This window comes from Bos indicus, chromosome 20 (genome assembly GCF_029378745.1).
Source record: "Bos indicus isolate NIAB-ARS_2022 breed Sahiwal x Tharparkar chromosome 20, NIAB-ARS_B.indTharparkar_mat_pri_1.0, whole genome shotgun sequence".
NCBI lineage: Eukaryota > Metazoa > Chordata > Mammalia > Artiodactyla > Bovidae > Bos > Bos indicus.
Window position 1 is genome coordinate 10,292,303 of NC_091779.1, and position 20,175 is coordinate 10,312,477.

The 20,175-nt window shown below is 42.1% G+C and overlaps 1 protein-coding gene across 2 annotated transcripts in view; it reads left to right on the forward strand.

The window, feature by feature from the left end:
- The window catches only part of CCDC125 (coiled-coil domain containing 125), a 32,742-nt gene that overhangs the window by 4,871 nt on the left and 7,696 nt on the right, over positions 1–20,175 (forward strand). For both annotated transcript variants that reach the window (XM_070774578.1, XM_019983084.2), the window contains exons 2-9: positions 3,251–3,704; positions 8,377–8,435; positions 10,328–10,414; positions 11,415–11,492; positions 12,931–13,016; positions 14,895–14,977; positions 17,153–17,271; positions 19,356–19,463. In XM_070774578.1, the coding sequence (XP_070630679.1) occupies positions 3,395–3,704; positions 8,377–8,435; positions 10,328–10,414; positions 11,415–11,492; positions 12,931–13,016; positions 14,895–14,977; positions 17,153–17,271; positions 19,356–19,463 (930 nt within the window). In that variant the 5' untranslated portion in view covers positions 3,251–3,394. The remainder of the gene's footprint in view (positions 1–3,250; positions 3,705–8,376; positions 8,436–10,327; positions 10,415–11,414; positions 11,493–12,930; positions 13,017–14,894; positions 14,978–17,152; positions 17,272–19,355; positions 19,464–20,175) is intronic.

Sequence of the window (20,175 nt, forward strand, 5' to 3'; positions counted from 1 at the left end):
CTCTTTCCATCCACGTACCTTCTTTTATGATGTATCTTTTCCAGTGTTCTAAGGGCCTTTTTTTATTTTTAAAATTTTTTGAGGGCCTTTGTTATTAAACACTGAAAATATGTGGTACCTTGGCCCTAAAGGCACCAGGATCCCCTTCAAAAACATGATAGATTTATTTGGCATCTGTGTCTGCTTTTAATAGCAGCAAACTAAGAGAGCGACTTCAGCAAAAACACAAGACTGAGATTTAACCATTTTGAATGTCCTTGTAAGCAGCTACTTAAACAGCAGGGTATTTAGAAAGGATGTCAGATCTGATTGTTTTCCTTTTTTAAAAAACGTGAGTCTTGAGAAAAGGATGAAATGTTCCTAAACAGCTTCAGCACAGCAGCTGTTTTGAAATGCCTGGTGGTAAAAGGCCCTCTTAACTGCCCTGGTACTGGAGGGCAAGGCTGGGCATTTCCGGTGCTCTTCAGCCAACAGGCAGGCCACTGTCACCAGGCAGGTGGCCACAGTAGGCTCCTTGTGCGAGGGCTCAGTGATGGGCATTTCTCTGTATGGCATTTTCACCTGCAGTTAGTCCCAGGTTATCCAGTAGGGAGCCTTACCAAGGTGACTGTTCAGTTTTTTACCCCAGGCAAGTATTTCAGTTTTTTAATTTGTCTGTTTATTTATCTATCTATTTATCTGTCTTTTATTTATATATCTGTAGCTCCGATGGTAAAGAATCTGCCTACAATGCAAGAGACCCGGGTTCGATCCCTGGGTCAGGAAGATCCTCTGGAGAAGGGAATGGCAACCCGCTCCAGTATTCTTCCCTGGAGAATTCCATGGACAGAGGAGCCTGGCAGACTATAGTCCATGGGGTCACAAAGAGTCTGACACGACTGAGTGACTAACACTGCTAAGTCGCTTCAGTCGTGTCTGACTCTGTGCGACCCCATAGACGGCAGCCCACCAGGCTCCCCTGGCCCTGGGATTCTCCAGGCAAGAACACTGGATGGGTTGCCATTTCCTTCTCCAATGCATGAAAGTGAAAAGTGAAAGTGAAGTCGCTCAGTTGTGTCCGACCTTTCGCGACCCCATGGACTGCAGCCCACCAGGGTCCTCTGTCCATGGGATTTTCCAGGCAAGAACACTGGAATGGGTTGCCATTTCCTTCTCCAATGCATGAAAGTGAAAAGTGAAAGTGAATTCACTCAGTTGTGTCGGACTCTTAGCGACCCCATGGACTACAGCCTACCAGGGTCCTCCGTCCATGGGATTTTCCAGGCAAGAGTACTGGAGTGGGGTGCCATCGCCTTCTCCGGTGACTAACACTACTATTTATGTATCTATTTATGTATTTTGATTGCGCCGTTCAGCATGCAGGATCTTAGTTTGCTGACCAGGATCGAACCCATGCCCCCTGCAGTGGAAGCATGGAGTCTTAACCACTGCATCTCCAGGGAAGTCCCTCAGTTTGTTTGTTTATTCCTTCCTTCCTTTATCCATTTATTTAAAAGTATGTGTTGAGCACAGATCATGTCTCTGATAACTGTTTAGGCATTGGGCTTGCAGTGTGATTCAGACAAAAGTCTCTACCCCGTGGAGCTTGCATTCCACTTGGCACCCTCAGGAGCAGGTTTGGGCTCCGGCAGAGGAAATGTTCAGGACACCCTGCTTTTTAAGAAGCATCACAGGCAAGCCAGAGCCACCTTCTGCTTCCCTTTTGTTGTTGTTCAGTTGCTAAGTCGTGTCCAACTCTTTGTGACCCCATGGACTGCGGCACACCAGGCTTCCCTGTCCTTCAATATCTCCCGGAGTTTGCTCAAACTCATGTCCATTGAGTCAATGATGCCATTCAACCATCTCATCCTCTGTCACCCCCTTCTTCTCCTGCCTTCAGTCTTTCCCAGCATTAGTGTCTTTTCCAATGAGTTGGCTCCTTGCATCAGGTGGCCAAAGTACTGGAGCTTCAGCTTCAGCATCAGTCCTTCCAATATTCAGGGTTGATTTCCTTTCAGATTGACTGGTTTGATGTCCTTGCTGTCCTCGGATTCTCAAGAGTCTTCTCTAACACCACAGTTCAGAAACATCCATTTTTAGGCACTCAGCCTTCTTTATGGTCCAACTCTTACATCCAGACATTACTACTGGAAAAACCATAGTCTTCCCTAGGCTCCCTTTTGTACTATTTTCCCCCTTCTGGTGGTGTGCTTTGAAAAATGAGTAAAATATGGAGGGGCATGCTAGAAGGTCATAAATGCCAAAGAGAAAAATCAGGCAGAGAAGGAGGAGAGAGAGGAGGAGTTGGCAAATTTAGGTGGGGTACCAGGAAAGGCAGCAGTGAGAAGGAGACACTGTAGGAAAGATCCAAAGAGGCGAGGGACCAGCTGCGCATCCCCTAGGGAAAGAGTGTTCAGGGCATGGGGAACTCGAAGCTCTGGGGCAGGAATGCCTGGCTGGGTCAACACCACCAGGGAGGTCAGGGCAGCTGGCCCAGGGTGAGGGTACCAGGCAGAGATGAACCTGGGGCCCCTCACCATTGGAAGGGCTTTGACATGTACTCTGTGCTGAGAAACAGTGGAGGGTTTTGATCACAGATGTGACCTGGTTTGAGAAAAAAGAGAGGGAGGGATGATGTAGGGGCAGGAGAGGGAACCTTCTTCCCTCCCACCTGTCACTGACCCAGCAAAACGTCTCCTAATTGTGTCTGCGCAGAAATAGACAATGAACCAAGCAGAGCTGTAGGAGAGAGTGTAAGAGTCCTAAGTATCTCAGGCAGATGAAGGATAAAGGACAGGGGTAGGATGGTCTTAGTCATTGGAAGCTGATTTTTCAGACACTTTTTGGATTATATATATATTTGGCTGCACCTCGTGGCTTGTTGGATCTTATTCCCCGACCAGGGAACTCCCAAGACTTCTGAATTTTGTATAGCTCTTAGGCTTGTGAAAACTGAATGCTTTCCTTTGGAAGCTCATTTGTCAAGACTGTTGTTTCCTTGGCAAAGCCTGATCTCTTCATCCTGATCAGTTATTACTGGAATCAGTAAAAGTTTGTCCTGTGTCCTCAGAAATATAGAGTCAGATTTTTCTTTTTCTTATTTAAAAAGTCCTGAAATGTTAAATAGCTTCAGTTGGGTTGCCAGGGGCATCTGTGTGCTTGTGCGTTGCTGGCTCTGTCAGCATGATGCAGAAAGGAACTTTTCTTCCCTGGCAAACCCAACTCTGATTATACTGATTGGATTTTAACTGCTGTTTTTTCTTAACTACAGGTAACTAGGTAAAGAAGGCTTCAGGGGACCTTCCCAACCCAGGGACAGAACCCGCATTTCCTGCACTGGCAGGCGGATTATTCTTGGATTATTCTTTACTGCTGAGCCAGCAGGGCAGCCCATTGTAAAGAAGGCACGTGACTGATGAGCAGAGTGGCGAGGCTGCCGAGTGAGGCGGAGGGGCAGGCCTGGGAAACAGAGGACGATGACACGGCAGAAGGCGACCTAGGGTATGGCCTTGGAAGAAGGCCTGGCGGCATTTGTGAAGTGCCAGTTTCACATTTATTTAAATCTAGAAAAAGATCAGATGGGAAGAATTCTAGTCCTCCCCTTTTTTCAAGAAATGGGGACAAAAGAAACAGTGCCGTTTTTCAGTATTCCAGACAGAAGAGCTTTCAAGATACATACCTGGAAGGGCCCCGAATTCCCCATCACAAGCGACAAAGTAGCACCGGTAAGGATGCCTACTGTCCTCCTCTTCTTTTCTCCATTATGAGTGTGATCAAGGCTGTCACCCTTCCAGTGCGTGAAGATGGGGCACCATCATGGGTTTTAGAAATTTATCTTTATTCACCTCTAGAGATTGATTGGTGATGGTATAAAAGTAATTGATCCTTCTGTTTCCAAGTATTATACAAATTGTGAAGTACTTATTCTGTGGCATTACATACAAGCTCCGGGACTTGGTGATGGACAGGGAAGCCTGGCTTGCTGCAGTCCATGGGGTCACAAAGAGTTGGACACGACTGAGCGACTGGACTGACTAGCTGACATATATGTTAGTAATATCGATAAGTGATTACTTACCTTACTTTTCTTGCGAAGTAGTGGTATATTTCATTTTAAAATTTTTTGGTCTTATTTGATAAACCTTTACTGGGTACCTATTAGGTGCCCATGACAGTACCAGGTTCTGGGAATAACATCAGTGAACAAAATAGTCAAAGGCTCTAAGGTCATGGAGGTCACATTCATGGTAGAGGACACAGAAAATAAACCTGCAGATCAACTATATAACATTAGGCAGTAGTAAATGGAAAGACAGTAAGTGATTGGAGGGCAGAGGTGCTGCTGTTTCAAGCAGAGATCCAGGAGGGCCTCCCTGAGGAGGTGACATTTGAGCACTGCAGGCCCGGAGCTCATCTGGGGAAAGAGTGTTACAAGGCAGGACACAGGCTTCAGATTATTTTAGGGATATCATAAAATTCTCAAAATAAAATTAATCTTAATTTGTCATAACTATGGAATGAGGTTCCATAGTTCGTGACATTGTACAGGAGACAGGGATCAAGACCATCCCCATGGAAAAGAAATGCAAAAAAGCAAAATGGCTGTCTGGGGAGGCCTTACAAATAGCTGTGAAAAGAAGAGAAGCGAAAAGCAAAGGAGAAAAGGAAAGATATAAACATCTGAATGCAGAGTTCCAAAGAATAGCAAGAAGAGATAAGAAAGCCTTCTTCAGCGATCAATGCAAAGAAATAGAGGAAAACAACAGAATGGGAAAGACTAGGAATCTCTTCAAGAAAATCAGAGATACCAAAGGAACATTTCATGCAAAGATGGGCTCGATAAAGGACAGAAATGGTATGGACCTAACAGAAGCAGAAGATATTAAGAAGAGATGGCAAGAATACACAGAAGAACTGTACAAAAAGGATCTTCACGACCCAGATAATCACGATGGTGTGATCACTGACCTAGAGCCAGACATCCTGGAATATGAAGTCAAGTGGGCCTTAGAAAGCATCACTACAAACAAAGCTAGTGGAGGTGATGGAATTCCAGTTGAGCTATTCCAAATCCTGAAAGATGATGCTGTGAAAGTGCTGCACTCAATATGCCAGCAAATGTGGAAAACTCAGCAGTGGCCACAGGACTGGAAAAGGTCAGTTTTCATTCCAATCCCAAAGAAAGGCAGTGCCAAAGAATGCTCAAACTACCACACAATTGCACTCATCTCACACGCTAGTAAAGTAATGCTCAAAATTCTCCAAGCCAGGCTTCAGCAATATGTGAACCGTGAACTTCCTGATGTTCAAGCTGGTTTTAGAAAAGGCAGAGGAACCAGAGATCAAATTGCCAACATACGCTGGATCATGGAAAAAGCAACAGAGTTCCAGAAAAACATCTATTTCTGCTTTATTGACTATGCCAAAGCCTTTGACTCTGTGGATCACAATAAACTGTGGAAAATTCTGAAAGAGATGGGAATACCAGACCACCTGATCTGCCTCTTGAGAAATCTGTATGCAGGTCAGGAAGCAACAGTTAGAACTGGACATGGAACAACAGACTGGTTCCAAATAGGAAAAGGAGTTCGTCAAGGCTGTATATTGTCACCCTGTTTATTTAACTTATATGCAGAGTACATCATGAGAAACGCTGGACTGGAAGAAACACAAACTGGAATCAAGATTGCTGGGAGAAATCTCAATAACCTCAGATATGCAGATGACACCACCCTTATGGCAGAAAGTGAAGAGGAACTCAAAAGGCTCTGGATGAAAGTGAAAGTGGAGAGTGAAAAAGTTGGTTTAAAGCTCAACATTCAGAAAACGAAGATCATGGCATCCAGTCCCATCACTTCATGGGAAATAGATGGGGAAAGAGTGGAAACAGTGTCAGACTTTATTTTTCTGGGCTCCAAAATCACTGCAGATGGTGACTGCAGCCATGAAATTAAAAGACACTTACTCCTTGGAAGGAAAGTTATGACCAACCTAGATAGCATATTGAAAAGCAGAGACATTACTTTGCCAACAAAGGTTCATCTAGTCAAGGCTATGGTTTTTCCTGTGGTCATGTATGGATGTGAGAGTTGGACTGTGAAGAAGGCTGAGTGCCGAAGAATTGATGCTTTTGAACTGTGGTGTTGGAGAAGACTCTTGAGAGTCGCTTGGACTGCAAGGAGATCCAACCAGTCCATTCTGAAGGAGATCAGCCCTGGGATTTCTTTGGAAGGACTGATGCTGAAGCTGAAACTCCAGTACTTTGGCCACCTCATGCGAAGAGTTGACTCATTGGAAAAGACTCTGATGCTGGGAAGGATTGGGGACAGGAGGAGAAGGGGACGACAGAGGATGAGATGGCTGGATGGCATCACTGACTCAACGGACGTGAGTCTGAGTGAACTCCGGGAGTTGGTGATGGACAGGGAGGCCTGGCGTGCTGCAGTTCATGGTGTCGCAAGGTGTCGGACATGACTGAGCTACTGATCTGATCGGATCTGAAACATAAATTCTGCTTGTACACTAAGGAGAGACTAACATTCAGAATCATCTTGTGATAGAATGTTAACATCCCTGAAGTGACTGGGAACTGGTGGACGAGCCCCTGCCTGCACTGGGGCACAGCTCTGGTGCGGCTGAATCTTTTGTAATCCACTGTTGTAAAACTTCCCCTCCAAAGTGGAACAGCATGAAAGTAATTTAAGAAACATGGTTTCAGATGTACAAATAACATGTTGCAGCTAGGGACTGATGTCTATCCTTCAGAATCCTTCTTGAAATTAAGATGAGATTATTTACATATTTTTCTTCAAAGTCTTTATCATGCATAGAGGATGGATACTGTTTTGCAAGAAAGATGTTGAAAACTGAGCATTAGAAACTTTAGGAAACTACTGGGATATAAATAAGACATAGTAGTAATGGTGAAAGTGAAAGTGAAGTCCTTCAGCTGTGTCCGACTCTTTGCGACCCCGTGGACTGTAGCCTCCCAGGCTTCTTTGTCCATGGGACTTTCTCAGCAAGGGTACTGGAGTGGATTGCCATTTCCTTCTTCAGGGGATCTCCCCAACCCAGGAAAATAGTAATGGTATGAGCTCCTATTTTGGGAGTTTATGGACTTTTGTCTTTTCATCAGAGTTGACTTGATTCTAGGTAAGAATATGGTATTCGTTTCCTCTTGCTAATAGGCAGTTTCCAAATGATCAGAAATGTAATGGTTTAAAACAACACAAATTTTATTCTCTTACAGTTCTGTAGGTCAGAAGCGCAAGGTAGGTTTCACTGGGCTAACACCACAGTGTTCGCGTGACTGCCTCTTTCTGGAAACTCCAGGGGAGAATCCTGTCCCTTGCCTTTTCCACCCTGTAGAGGCTGAGTCCCCTGGTCCACGGTCCCCTTCCTCTATCTTTGAAGCCTGCAGTCGCCGGTCGAGTCTTTCTCCCGCTGCATCATCACTCTAATTCTGACTCCCCTGCCTCCTCTTTTCATTTGTAAGGAGCCTTGTGATTACATCTGGCCCAGCTGCCAGAATAATCCAGAATAATCTCCTGTCTCCAAGTTCTTAATCACATCTGCAAAAATCCCTTTTGCGAGGTATTCACAGCTCTGGGATTAAGATGTAGACGTTGTTGGGGGCCATTATTCTGCCACCACAAGTAGAATAGAATAGAACTTGTCACTGTCAGCCCAGAGGCGCTTTTGTCCCTCCTTGGAACCCTGAATTATCAGAGTAAAAACATGACTTAGGTTTTCCCTTGGATACTGTCATGTTCGTGAAAGTTCAGAATAGCAAAAAAAATTTGGAGAAATCTTTAATGTACTTTCAAATATTCTAATTGTTTTGCTTCTTTTTACTTCCTGCCCTCTTGCACTAATTTACCAGTTCAGTGTTTTTCTGTTGCCAGTGAGACTGCAATGAAAATGAAGTTCCTGGGAAACTCAGTTTAATGTCTCAATTGATCACATTAAGGAGAGAATAATTGAAGTTACTAGAGAGTTCTCGTCATTCCGCTTGGAAAGAAACTAAATTTAGGTTATTTCTTAGATATTTATATCATGATATTGAATAGGCTTAAGCCAAACACCAAAATTCATTTATTTCACTCACGAACATTCATGTTTTCTGATACTGTATGTGGTTATAGTAGTTAACCAATTCATTAACAACAGTTTTATTTAAGAGTCCTTTTTTAAAAGAATCTTTTGATTCAAAAGTATGTGCTTTTCATTTGTGGAGTGTTTTAAGCTACCTGTTTTTATCATCAGTGTTTTATTACAATTATTTTCTCTTTTCAATTTAGGGAAAGCCTGTATTTGATATCTTGTAAACAAATGTCCTATATCTAACTAATTTAAGAAAATATTTAATAAATACTTAATTTTTTCTCCCTCTAATAGATTCTAATTCAGAGTTGTCAAATGTGGAATTAAGGCAACGTCTTCATGAAACTTTAGAGGTAGGTACTCAGGCCGATATACAAATTGGCATGTGAATGAAGACCACTGACATTTTGTTTAAGTGATACTAACATGGCATGGAATGCAGTTGTTGGCCTTCCAGACATTCTCGAGCCATGGTGGCAAGCTCCTAACTTCTAACTGACCTCCTTATCTCTCAAAAAGGCTGTTTATGTAAACATGCCTTCCTGTTCTCCTTTCCACCTTACTTCTCTAATCTCCTAGAGAAAATACTAGTCCCTCCCTTTCATCTGTCTTCCCAGAGTGTGTGGCTTGAAATAACCTGACTTAATTTAACCTCTTTCAAGTCAGAGGACCAGAAAGCGCCCAGGGGGTCTGTGGAGGTCATCCATCTTGCTTGGGAGTAGGAGTTTCAATGCGGGTGGCTGTCCTCTCAGGGACCGGAAAGCTGTCTTCAGGCACATTTGTGAACTCTTCTGGTGAAAGCTGCTCTACTCGTTTCGTAGAGCTGCCTTGACACACTGGTGGCTTAAAAGAGCAGATTGATTCTCTTTCAGTTATGGAGGCTCAGTTTAGTTCAGTTACTCAGTCACGTCCGACTCTTTGCGACCCCATGAACCGCAGCACGCCAGGCCTCCCTGTCTATCACCAACTCCTAGAGTTCACCCAAACCCATGTCCATCGAGTCAGTGATGCCATCCAGCCATCTCATCCTCTGTTGTCCCCTTCTCCTCCTGCCCTCAATCTTTCCCAGCATCAGAGTCTTTTCCAATGAGCCAGCTCTTCGCATCAGGTGGCCAAACTACTGGAGTTTCAGCTTCAACATCAGTCCTTCCAATGAACACCCAAGACTGATTTCCATTAGGATTGACTGGTTGGATCTCCTTGCAGTCCAAGGGACTCTCAAGAGTCTTCTCCAACACCACAGTTCAAAAGCATCAATTCTTCGGTGCTCAGCCTTCTTCACAGTCCAACTCTCACATCCATACATGACCACAGGAAAAACCATAGCCTTGACTAGATGGACCCTTGTTGGCAAAGTAATGTCTCTGCTTTTGAGTATGCTATCTAGGTTGGACATAACTTTCCTTCCAAGGAGTAAGCGTCTTTTAATTTCAGAGGCCTGAAATCAGGGTGTGGGTGGACCATGTACCCTCTGAAGGGTCTAGAGGGACCTTTACAACCTTCCTAGCTTCTGGTGGTTGCCACCAACAGTCTCAGACTTGTAGCCGCATCACGCCAGTCACTGGATTGAGGCCTACCCTAATCCAGTATGACTTCAATTACATCTGCAAAGACCTTATTTCCAAATAAGGTCGAATTTATGGTACCAGGGGTTAAAGCTTGAACATGTCTTTTGGGATGGAGAGCGCAGTCTAAGCCATAATATTAATAGCCCATGGAGCTGTGTGGATGAGCATGTGCTTAGTTTACATGGTCTAAAGATTTTTCTCCCAATTATTAACTGTGGAGCCTAGGGAATTCCCTGGTGGTTCAGTGGTTAGGACTCTGCACTCTCACTGCCAGCAGCTCAGGTTCAGTCCCTGGTTGGGGAATTAACTACAATCCCACAAGCCTCACATGTGGCCAAAAAGCAGAAGCAAATACACACACACACACACACAATCCCACAAGCCTCATGTGTGGCCAAAAAGCGGAAGCAAACACACACATACACACACAAACTGTGTGGCCTACATAGGTAAAAGCAAAAGATTTGGGCTTTTAGCCATAACTGATACCTGATAGTAATGATCTCAGTTTTAGCCTCTCTGGTCCCCTTATATAGCCTGGAGGAATTTCCAACCTCATTTTGTAAGGTCAGAGTGCTTTGAGTCAAAGTGAATGTTGAGCTTAAATGTAAACTAAGTTGATCATTAGGGGTTGCATATATTACAGATAGGAAGACTGATTATATTTTTCTCCTCAGGAGGTAGAAATTTTGAAAACTGAACTTGAGGCATCTCAAAGACAACTTGAAGGTAAAGAGGAAGCATTGAAAATTCTTCAAAGCATGGTAAGAAGTTATTTTCAAACTTTCATCAGGTACACATTCCAGTGATAAGTAGTATGATTTTTAGCCTTTCTTTTTCATTTATCTTTATTTTTATATTTTTGGCTGTGTTGCACAGCTTGCAGGATCTCAGTTCCCCAAGCAGGGACTGAACCCTGGGCCATGGCAGTGGAAGTGCTGAACCCTAACCAGTAGATCACCAAGGAACTCCCTGGTTTTAGCTTTTAAAATAAATGCATCAATTCTTAATACAGTTGTTTTTTTTTTAGCTACAGATTTTAAAAACAGCTTTATTAACATAAAACTTATGTGTCATAAATTTCACTTGTTTTAAGCATACAATTTACTTTTACTAAATTTAGACCTGTGAAACCATCATCACAACCTAATTTATACTCTTTCCATCACCTGCCAAAAGGAACCTCTTAGCCATTAGCAGTTACTCCTATTCCTATCCCCCCAAAAGCAGTATCTGCTGTTTTACAGCTTTGCGTTTTCTGTTTCATAAATAGAATCATACAATATGTGTCTAGATTCTTGTGCCTCTGGATTCTTTTAGTTTGCATATTTTTAAGGTTCATGGATGTTGTAGTATGTGTCAGTGCTTGCCTCCTTTTTTATTACCAAATAATAAAATGTGGTATAGATATACCACATTTTGCTTACCCATTCACCAGTTGATAGGCATTTATGTGGTTTATATTAATACATTTTGGCTGTTATAAATCATACTGCTGTGAATGTTCATGGATTCGTTTTTGTGTGGGAAATCCATCCATTCATTCATTCATTCTCACATTCATTGGGAAAGAAATGAACCAAGATCTTCTGATTTTGAACTATCAAACTCTATACGAAAGGTGGTCTCTGTGGGAATTCTCATCTCCAGGCAGTTTTCTGCTGTCTTAAAATAAAAATATGAAGAATAAAGATGTGAACTTCACCTTGTATATAAGGGTGGTCATATATTTAATTTATACTGATATGTCTTTATTTTTTGTAGGCAATATTTGGCAAAGCCACAAGTCACACCCAGGCAGTGCTTCAAAAAACTGTGGAACACAAGAGATCCTTGGAGAAGGTATTTGATCACTTGTAGCATCAGTTCAGTTCAGTCGCTCAGTCATGTCCGACTCTTTGCGACCCCATGAATCACAGCATGCCAGGCCTCCCTATCCATCACCAACTCCCGGAGTTCACTCAAACTCACGTCCATCGAGTCGGTGATGCCATCCAGCCATCTCATCCTCTGTCGTCCCCTTCTCCTCCTGCCCCCAATCGCTCCCAGCATCAGAGTCTTTTCCAATGAGTCAACTCTTCGCATGAGGTAGCCAAAGTATTGGAGTTTCAGCTTTAGCATCATTCCTTCCTAAGAAATCCCGGGGCTGATCTCCTTCAGAATGGACTGGTTGGATCTCCTTGCAGAGAGTCTTCTCCAACACCACAATTCAAAAGCATCAGTTCTTTGGTGCTTAGCTTTCTTCACAGTCCAACTCTCACATCCATACATGACCACTGGAAAAACCATAGCCTTGACTAGACGGACCTTTGTTGGCAATGGACTTGTTCAATTCAATAATCTTTCCAATAGAATTTCCTTAAAAATCCCCATACCAATGGTTATGTCATTTGTGCCTACCTTCTACCAGATGTGCTTCAGCTTCATATCATCCCTTCCCTTTTGGATCTTATAATCCAAAACAGATTGTCACATGGGCTAACCCTGCCAAACTGACACTTCTATTTCTCTTCTTTTTCTATTTTTCTTCCTCTGCTTGCCCTGCAGTGCTTGCCTCTTTCTATTTCATCTTCACTAAAAGGGTAATTAGGCAGCAGCATTGGAAGCAGCTTGAGATTATCATACTAAGTGAGGTAAGTCAGAGGGAGGAAGACGAATACCAGATGCTATCACTTCTATGTGGAATCTAAAATATGACACGAGTGAACCTATCTACAAAACAGAAAGAGACTCACAGACAGAGAGCAGGCTTGTAGTTGCCAGGGGTGAGGGGTTCGAGAAGGGCAGACTGGGAGTTTGGGCCTAGCAGGTGTAAACTGTTATACACAGAATGGATGAACAGCAAGGTCTGACTGTATAGCACAGGAACTCACTGTCCTGTGATAAACCATCATGGATAGGAATCACTCTTAAGTGGTCACATTCCTGTGTCTGTTTCTCTCTCCCTTGATGGGAGTGTCCTGGGCTCAGACTTCCAAGAGTGTATTTTGGGGTCTGCATGGATTGGAGGTGATGAAAAATCTAGGCTCAAGCCAGCAGAATTTGAAGCTAGACAATTTGAAATTTTTCTAATGATAAGTAACCTTCAGTAAAGCTTTTTGAGTGCTAAAGAGGCATGTTATATGTGTTTACAAATGTCACAGACTCTTTTTGAGCAATAATTAGTGTTTTCTCTTTAGCCTAGTTCTGTGAAATGACTAAATGATTTATTTAAGTTATTAAGTCATAGAATGATTTAATTGTAGTAATTTTCCTTGAAAGTGCTATTTTTTTTCTGTAGGAAATAAATGCCTTGCAGTGGGAAATACAATTTGATCAGAATAGATTTAAAAATATAGAGGAATCTTGGATCCAAAAATATGACAGGTTTGTATATTATTATTCCATAATTTTTCTTTGGAAAATTTTAAACTGTGTATAATTTAAGTGTAGCTTAGGCTTTCTTCTTCTTTAACCTAATTGTAAACATAAAATTCAGGGAATTCCCTTGGCAGTCTGGTGGTTAGGACCCAGCGTTTTCATTGCTGGGGCCTCAGGTTCAATCCCTGCTCAGGGGACTAAGATCCTGCAAGCTGTGTGGTGTGGCCAAAATAAAAAATGAAATTCATGTTGCTTCTCTACTTACCAGTTCCATATTTTACTGTTACTGTTTTCTTTTTTAAAAAATACAGTATAAATTGTGTATTAAAATACTGTTTAAGAATTGGGTTTCCGAAGTTATTTTAGCATTGGCAATGTTTTTTACAGTCTTATGAACAACTTTTTTATCAGTGTCAATTTATTTAATAACTATGTAGCATATTTACAAGGTCAGTCATTGAGAAATTGATACCTGGGGTTATAGATGGCTTTAGTACCTAATTGTTTAACTTATTACTTCTTACTTTGAGATAATTGAAGACTTACAGAAAAGTTGTAAGAATAGTACAAATAATTCCTATATATCTTTCACCAAGATGCTCCAAATTTTAACTCTTTACCACATTTACTTTATCATTCTTTTTACCTTTATTTTTCTCTCTTTGTAGTTAAATACATAAATATAAATAGAGGTAATATTTTTCTGCTTTGTTCAAGGGCTATAGACATTGCTTGAAAAAATGATTTCACGTTTTATTAATTTGTTAGGTAATTCATGGAAAGGGGATGCCTTAGGTTTACATATTTTTAGATGTAACCAACATGTTACATTAGTTCACGTGTACAACACAATGCACTCAGCACCTGTTCACGTTGCAGAAGGTTCACCACAGTAAGTCTAGTCAATAGCCGTCACCATGCATGGTTACAGAATATTTTTTCTTGTGATGTGAACCACATTTCACTTTTTAATTGAGAAATTTGAACTTCATGACCACTGTTCTAATGATATGAGGCCTATGGCCTATAGCATTTGGGATAAATGATATTATATCCCAAGCACAGGATGTAATATTCCCTAGGCATATCACAACATGTCTTGATAGGTATTTTATTTAAAGTTACAAATTAGACCAGATGATCTGGCTACTGTTTTTAATTACAAAAGCAATTTTTTTTAAGCCTCTGGTGTTGGGCAATTTAAGAACTCCTGTAAGTAATTCCAACTTTCATTCAATAGATAAAACTCCCTATATTTCTTTTTCTTAAATTAAGGTATTACTGACATATAAATAACATTGTATTAATTTCAGGTGTACAAGATAATGATTCAGTATTTGCATATGTTGCAAAATGATCATTACAATAAATCTAGTTAATATTCATTGTCATACATCATTACATTTTTTTCTTATGTTGAGAACTTTTAAGATCTACTTTCTTAGCAACTTTCAAATACTGCACAGTAATTGTTGGCTATAGTCTCCACACTGTGTATTACAGCCCCAGGACTTATTTATTTTTAACTGAAAGTTGGTACCTCCTATGTAGCTTTTTCTGTAAATTTTGGAAGGTGTCCTAAGCATGTAGTTGGTGTTCAAATAGTTATTAAGTTGATTGAAACTTTAGTAAAGATATATGAGTGTTCAAGATAGATGCCTTACAGTTATTTCTGGTTCTGATTTTCTCAGCTAAATATACAGAAGTGTTAAGAGTAAGTACAGAATCTTACCACATACCTTTAAATTTTTGTTACACATATAAATTCTAGACAATTTTGAAGTAAGAAAAACTATATTTGGGTTTTAATGTTCTAACTATGGGATTAAATATTCAACTACAAAATGTTAATGTTTTAATGATTTGGAGGGTACTCTTTTCCAGGCTAAACTGTGAAAATGCAGTCCTCAAAGAAACTTTGAAACTAAAAACAGAAGAAATTAAAATGCTCAAGTCTGAAAATGCAAGTAAGTAGAATGGTATTTTGATAATTTTTTAAAAATATTATGTTAAAAGACCAGTTTTGTCCTATGTTAAGAATATTGTGAAGTAATATATTTTAAGAATGAAAGAAGAAATGCATCAATTAGTTTTTTTCTTTTTTAAAAAATATATTTTTGGCTGCACGGGGTCTTTGCTACACTAGGGCTTTCTCTAGCTGCATTGAGCAGGGGCTACTCTGTTGCGGTGCGAGGCTCCGCATTGCAGTGGCTTCTCCTGTTGCAGAGCACGGGCTCTAGGCACAAGGGTTCGGCAGTTGTGGCGCCCGGGCTTAGCTGTCCCGCGGCATGTGGGATCTTAGTTCCCTGACCAGGGATCAAACCTGAGTTCTTGGCACTGAGAGCCTGGAGTCCTAACCACTTGACCGCCAGGGAATTCCCAGCAGAAGCTATTTTTTAAAGTGGTGGCTTGAAAGGGATGAGTGCTCAACTGGGCCACGGGCCCAAGAGCAGCACTTTCCACAGTGTAGTAAGTAAAGTGTGGCGATGCCTGGGTGAGAACTGCAGGCACAGACATGCTTCTCCACACCAGTGATCTGAGCAGATAGTGATTTCCCTCTTGTTGGGTTCATGCCAGGACAGAAACTGCTAACCACTAGCCCTGCCCTTCCTCCCCATCCTTCTACCCTGCAAGAAGAGAGGAAAAGTTACTCTGTTTTCTGCTCTGCAGTAAATAGCAGGACCCCTCTTGTTCTAAGTATTTGGGTTGAGAGCCTCTTATGAAAACTCTTAACTAAAACAAAAGTCTGATAGCATTTAGAGAGCTGGTACGGTACATTAATTTAATACAGACAGTACATTAATGTAGCATATGCGATTTCATTGTCTGATTGTCTCACAATGTGGATACTGTATATCTCTTTTTGAAAATCCTACAAATTTTTTTTGAGCAAATGACGACCAGACTTCAGTTGCAGTTAAGATCCTTCCACATTAAAAATAACATTTTGGCCTTCGCTGGTGGCTCAGTGGTAAAGAATCTGCCTGCCAATGCAGGAGACGTGGGTTCAGTCTCTGGCCTGGGAATGATCCTACATACCTTGGAGCAGCTAAGCCGGTGCACCAAGCTCCTGAGCCTGTGCTCTCAAGCCTGGGATCTGCAACTACCGAAGCCCATGTGCCCTGGAGCCCATGCTCCGGAGCAAGAGAAGCTACCACAGTGAGAAGCCTGTGTACCAAAACTAGAGAACAGTCCTCGCTTGCCACAACTAGAGGAAAGCCCGTGCAACACCAAAGACCCAGCCTGGCCGAAAATAAATACAATTATTTTTTTAAATTAACATTTTTATCTAGTGTTGCACGTCCGTCTAGTCAAGGGTATGGTTTTTCCAGTGGTCATGTATGGATGTGAGGGTTGGACTGTGAAGAAGCTGAGTGCCAAAGAATTGATGCTTTTGAACTGTGGTGTTGGAGAAGACTCTTGAGAGTCCCTTGGACTGCAAGGAGATCCAACCAGTCCACCCTAAAGGAGATCAGTCCTGGGTGTTCATTGGAAGGACTGATGCTAAAGCTGAAACTCCAGTACTTTGGCCACCTCATGCGAAGAGTTGACTCATTGGAAAAGACTGATGCTAGGAACAATTAGGGGCAGGAGGAGAAGGGGACGACAGAGGATGAGATGGCTGGATGGCATCACTGACTCGATGGACATGGGTTTGGGTGAACTCCGGGAGTTGGTGATGGACAGGGAGGCCTGGAGTGCGCAGTTCATGGGGTCGCAGAGTTGGACACGACTGAGCAACTGAACTGAACTCAACACGTGTATTTACATGACTCAGTGGTAAAGAATGTGCCTGCCGATGCAGGAGACTGGAGTTCAGTCCCTGGCTCGGGAAGATCCCCTGGAGGAGGAAATCACAACCTACTCCAGCATGGGAAATCCTGTGGAGAGAGGAGCCTGGCGGGCTACAGTCCATGAGGTCGCAAAGAGTCGAACATGACTAAGTACGCATGCACATGTGTATTAATACCTGCTTAATACCCACTATTCTTTCAGGTAGATTTTCTGGCTGGAGGCAGATTTTGTGGGTAACTGTGTATCCCTTGCTTAGAGGAAATAAGTATATGATGCTAGTTTAGGTGGATTAGGTGAAGCTCGAGTTGGACCTCGTGACTAACACTTTCTTACATGGCCCTTCCCAGTTTTGAATCAACAGTATTTGGAGGTGCTCGCCATGCTTGATATCAAACAGCAGCAGCAGATGGCTCAGGAAGACACCTGCCAGGATGGAAGTGGCTTTTCAGAGGTTTCAGGCCTTGAGGTAGGTAAGCAGTTATGAAAATTTAGCAGAAGGGAATTTTTCACTTGTGTTCTGTTTCTGTGATCGCCATCACCTCCATGTCTACAACAGCAGTGTGCTTAGCACCTTGAGACTGAGGGTGAGAGGCCTGTGTCCCCTCTTCAACCTTGCAGGTACTGTACCCTTTGGGCATTAGGGGATGAGCTTGCTGCTTCCTGCTCCTTTTATTTCCTTTGTCTAGCTTCAGGAGAAACTAGTTAGTAGTATCTCTCCGGGTAGAGGCTTACCATGGCAGAGTACTTTCCCACACATTTTAAAATCTGATCTTTGTAATGGTCTTGTGAAGCCTGCAAAGCAGGTATCAGCCCCATTTTACAGAGGAAACTCAGGCTCAGTTTCATTTACCTCCCTGAAGTGACGCAGTCAGTCTGGGGTTGAGCCAGGTTCAGGATAAAGATCTGCTGATGCCTTGCTGTTTGCTTGCTGAGGTGTGAAATGTCTTACAAGGTAGAAGTTTGGCTGATAAGATAAAAAGGGTCCTGGGGACTCATGAGAAATAAACATCAGTGAGAGGGAGTAGCCATTCACTTATTATAGAACTTCAAATAAAGTAACTACTACTCATAATAGCAAATACATAGTCCTTAGTAAGCACCAGATACTGTTCTGGGTGCTTTGCATAGATTTATACATTTAATTATCACAACTACCAAATAAGGTGAGTACTATTAAATCCTTATTTTACAAATGAGGTTAACAGAGGCACAGAAGGATTCAGTAATTTGCTCACAGTCACAGAGCTGGTAAGTGGTGGAACTGGGATTTACACCCAAGTAGAGTTTAGAGTCTGTGCTTTTGATCACCATGCTCTACTGCCTGGGTGGAAAACTAGTGTATTAGCAAAAAAAGAGAAACATACAAGAAACTGAACTGAGAGAGAGTTCAGAATAAGTGTGCTTTATTATAATCCTGAGTAGGCTATCATAAGTAACCTTATAACAGGCAGGAACAAGGGCCCTGAGCCAGCTGATGGAGGGGCACTGAGGTAAGGGCAGAGAACTGGGACTGAGAGGTCCTTGCAGAAAACTTGCGATCTGAAACTGGTTGCTGGCAACTTTCGCAGGAACAATATAAGTAGTTGGAGGTTGAAAAGGGAAGAGGGAAGATACCAATCAGCCATATAACCACTCAGGTCAGCCGAAAGCTATGTACTTCAGTTATCTTCCATGCGAGAAGGAATTTTCTGAAATAGCCTTCACCCTAAGAGAGACAGTGGACTCTTCTTCTCTAAACAGTCTGTAAAATAAGATTCTATTTTAAGCCAGTCCATTCATATAAAATCGACAGCAGCAGGAAGCTTCGACAATAATTTGTAGTAAGTTTCACATGAAACTTTAAAAGATATGGCCCAATATCTTACATAGACTGTCCCCATTAAATTGGAGTATGTTGGGGAAGCAACTTGGGGTTAGTTGTCAAAATGAGTTTTAAGAAAAAGTACAACAGTTCTTACTTTTCTTCTAAGTGACCCAGATGGACTAGTTTCTTCATTGTGATCCAAAGACAGGTTTTGAGGAATCCGGGCCTTATGCAATTCCAGAACATTGGGTGAGCCAGGAAGTATTTAAGAATGTATTACATGATCACAGGGCGTCTTTTTTAGGAGTGGCAGGATGATCGTATTCCTCATCAGTGTTAAAAACTACCATTTGCGGGACCTGACAGTAATCAATGCTGGGCAGCAGGGCCAAGCCCAGTCACAGGAAATCCATATGATAGAGGTTTATATTTACTTCGTTAGGTCAAGTTCCTGCCAAGGACTCAGAGGTATAGGAAACTGATACAAAGTGAAAGGTTTTGGAGACTGAAAAGAATGTAGAATTCCTTTAGGTTTTTGTTCCTTGTAATACCAGTCTCTGCTCGTTTGTAATTAATTTCCACTTGGGTCCTGAAATCATGGTCTCACTTCCTATTTTTGTTTTCCTTCGTAGTTTCTTTGAATGAGATGCTTGTCTGAAATGTGCAGTGGGTTTGTGTGTGCCCCGTGTTTGTGTATGGGTCAGCAGTGTTACACTTGGTAATGGATAATTCTTTGGGATTTGAAGCTTGCAGTGCTGGGAGCTTGCCTTTGTCACCGTCCCAGAGGGAGCCCCTGTGCTTGTGCCAGACTGGCTGCGTCCACTCGGAAAATGCTCCTGCAGCTCAAACAGGAGGTAAAAACAGTGAAAGCTTTGGTTGTTTCTCTGTTCATACAGTAAGTTCCCTACATACGAGCCTTCAAGTTGCTAACTTTGAGAGATGCGAGTGTGCCTTCCCACGTCCAGTCACGTGAGTTCACATGTGTCTGGTGTAGTCACGTGCACGCATCCTCTACAAGGGCTTGTGCTTTTGTGTACATTACTGTACACGGCTATACGGAGTACAGATCTTTATTTCAAGCCCAGGATGTCTGGAAGCAAGTGTAAAAGCAGTGGTATATAGCTGATTGTATTATCTGGGTACCTAGGCTAACTTTGTTGCACTTATGAATGTGATCTTGGAATGGAACTCATTTGTATGTAGGGGACTTACTGTATGAAGATGAATAAATGGAAGTATATGCAGTAATTAGCTTCATTGGTAGTCACTGGCTATGTAACTTATCCTTAGTTTTAAATGATATTAGTAACATTAATGTATAAAAAACAGGTTTACATGGTTCCAAAATACAAATAGTACTTGGCACGATACTGTAACCGTGAAGTTGTTTGCCTATGTATTAGTTAGTATTGCCTAAGTTCTTCTTTCTGTTGTCTATACATGGAGGAAAAGTGCTTAAAATCATCAGGATGCACAGCACCGATTAACAGATAAACATGAAGCATCTTAGAAAAGCTGCAAGGTATAGTGGAAGGAACCTTTATGCCAGCCAGATCTAGGTTGGAA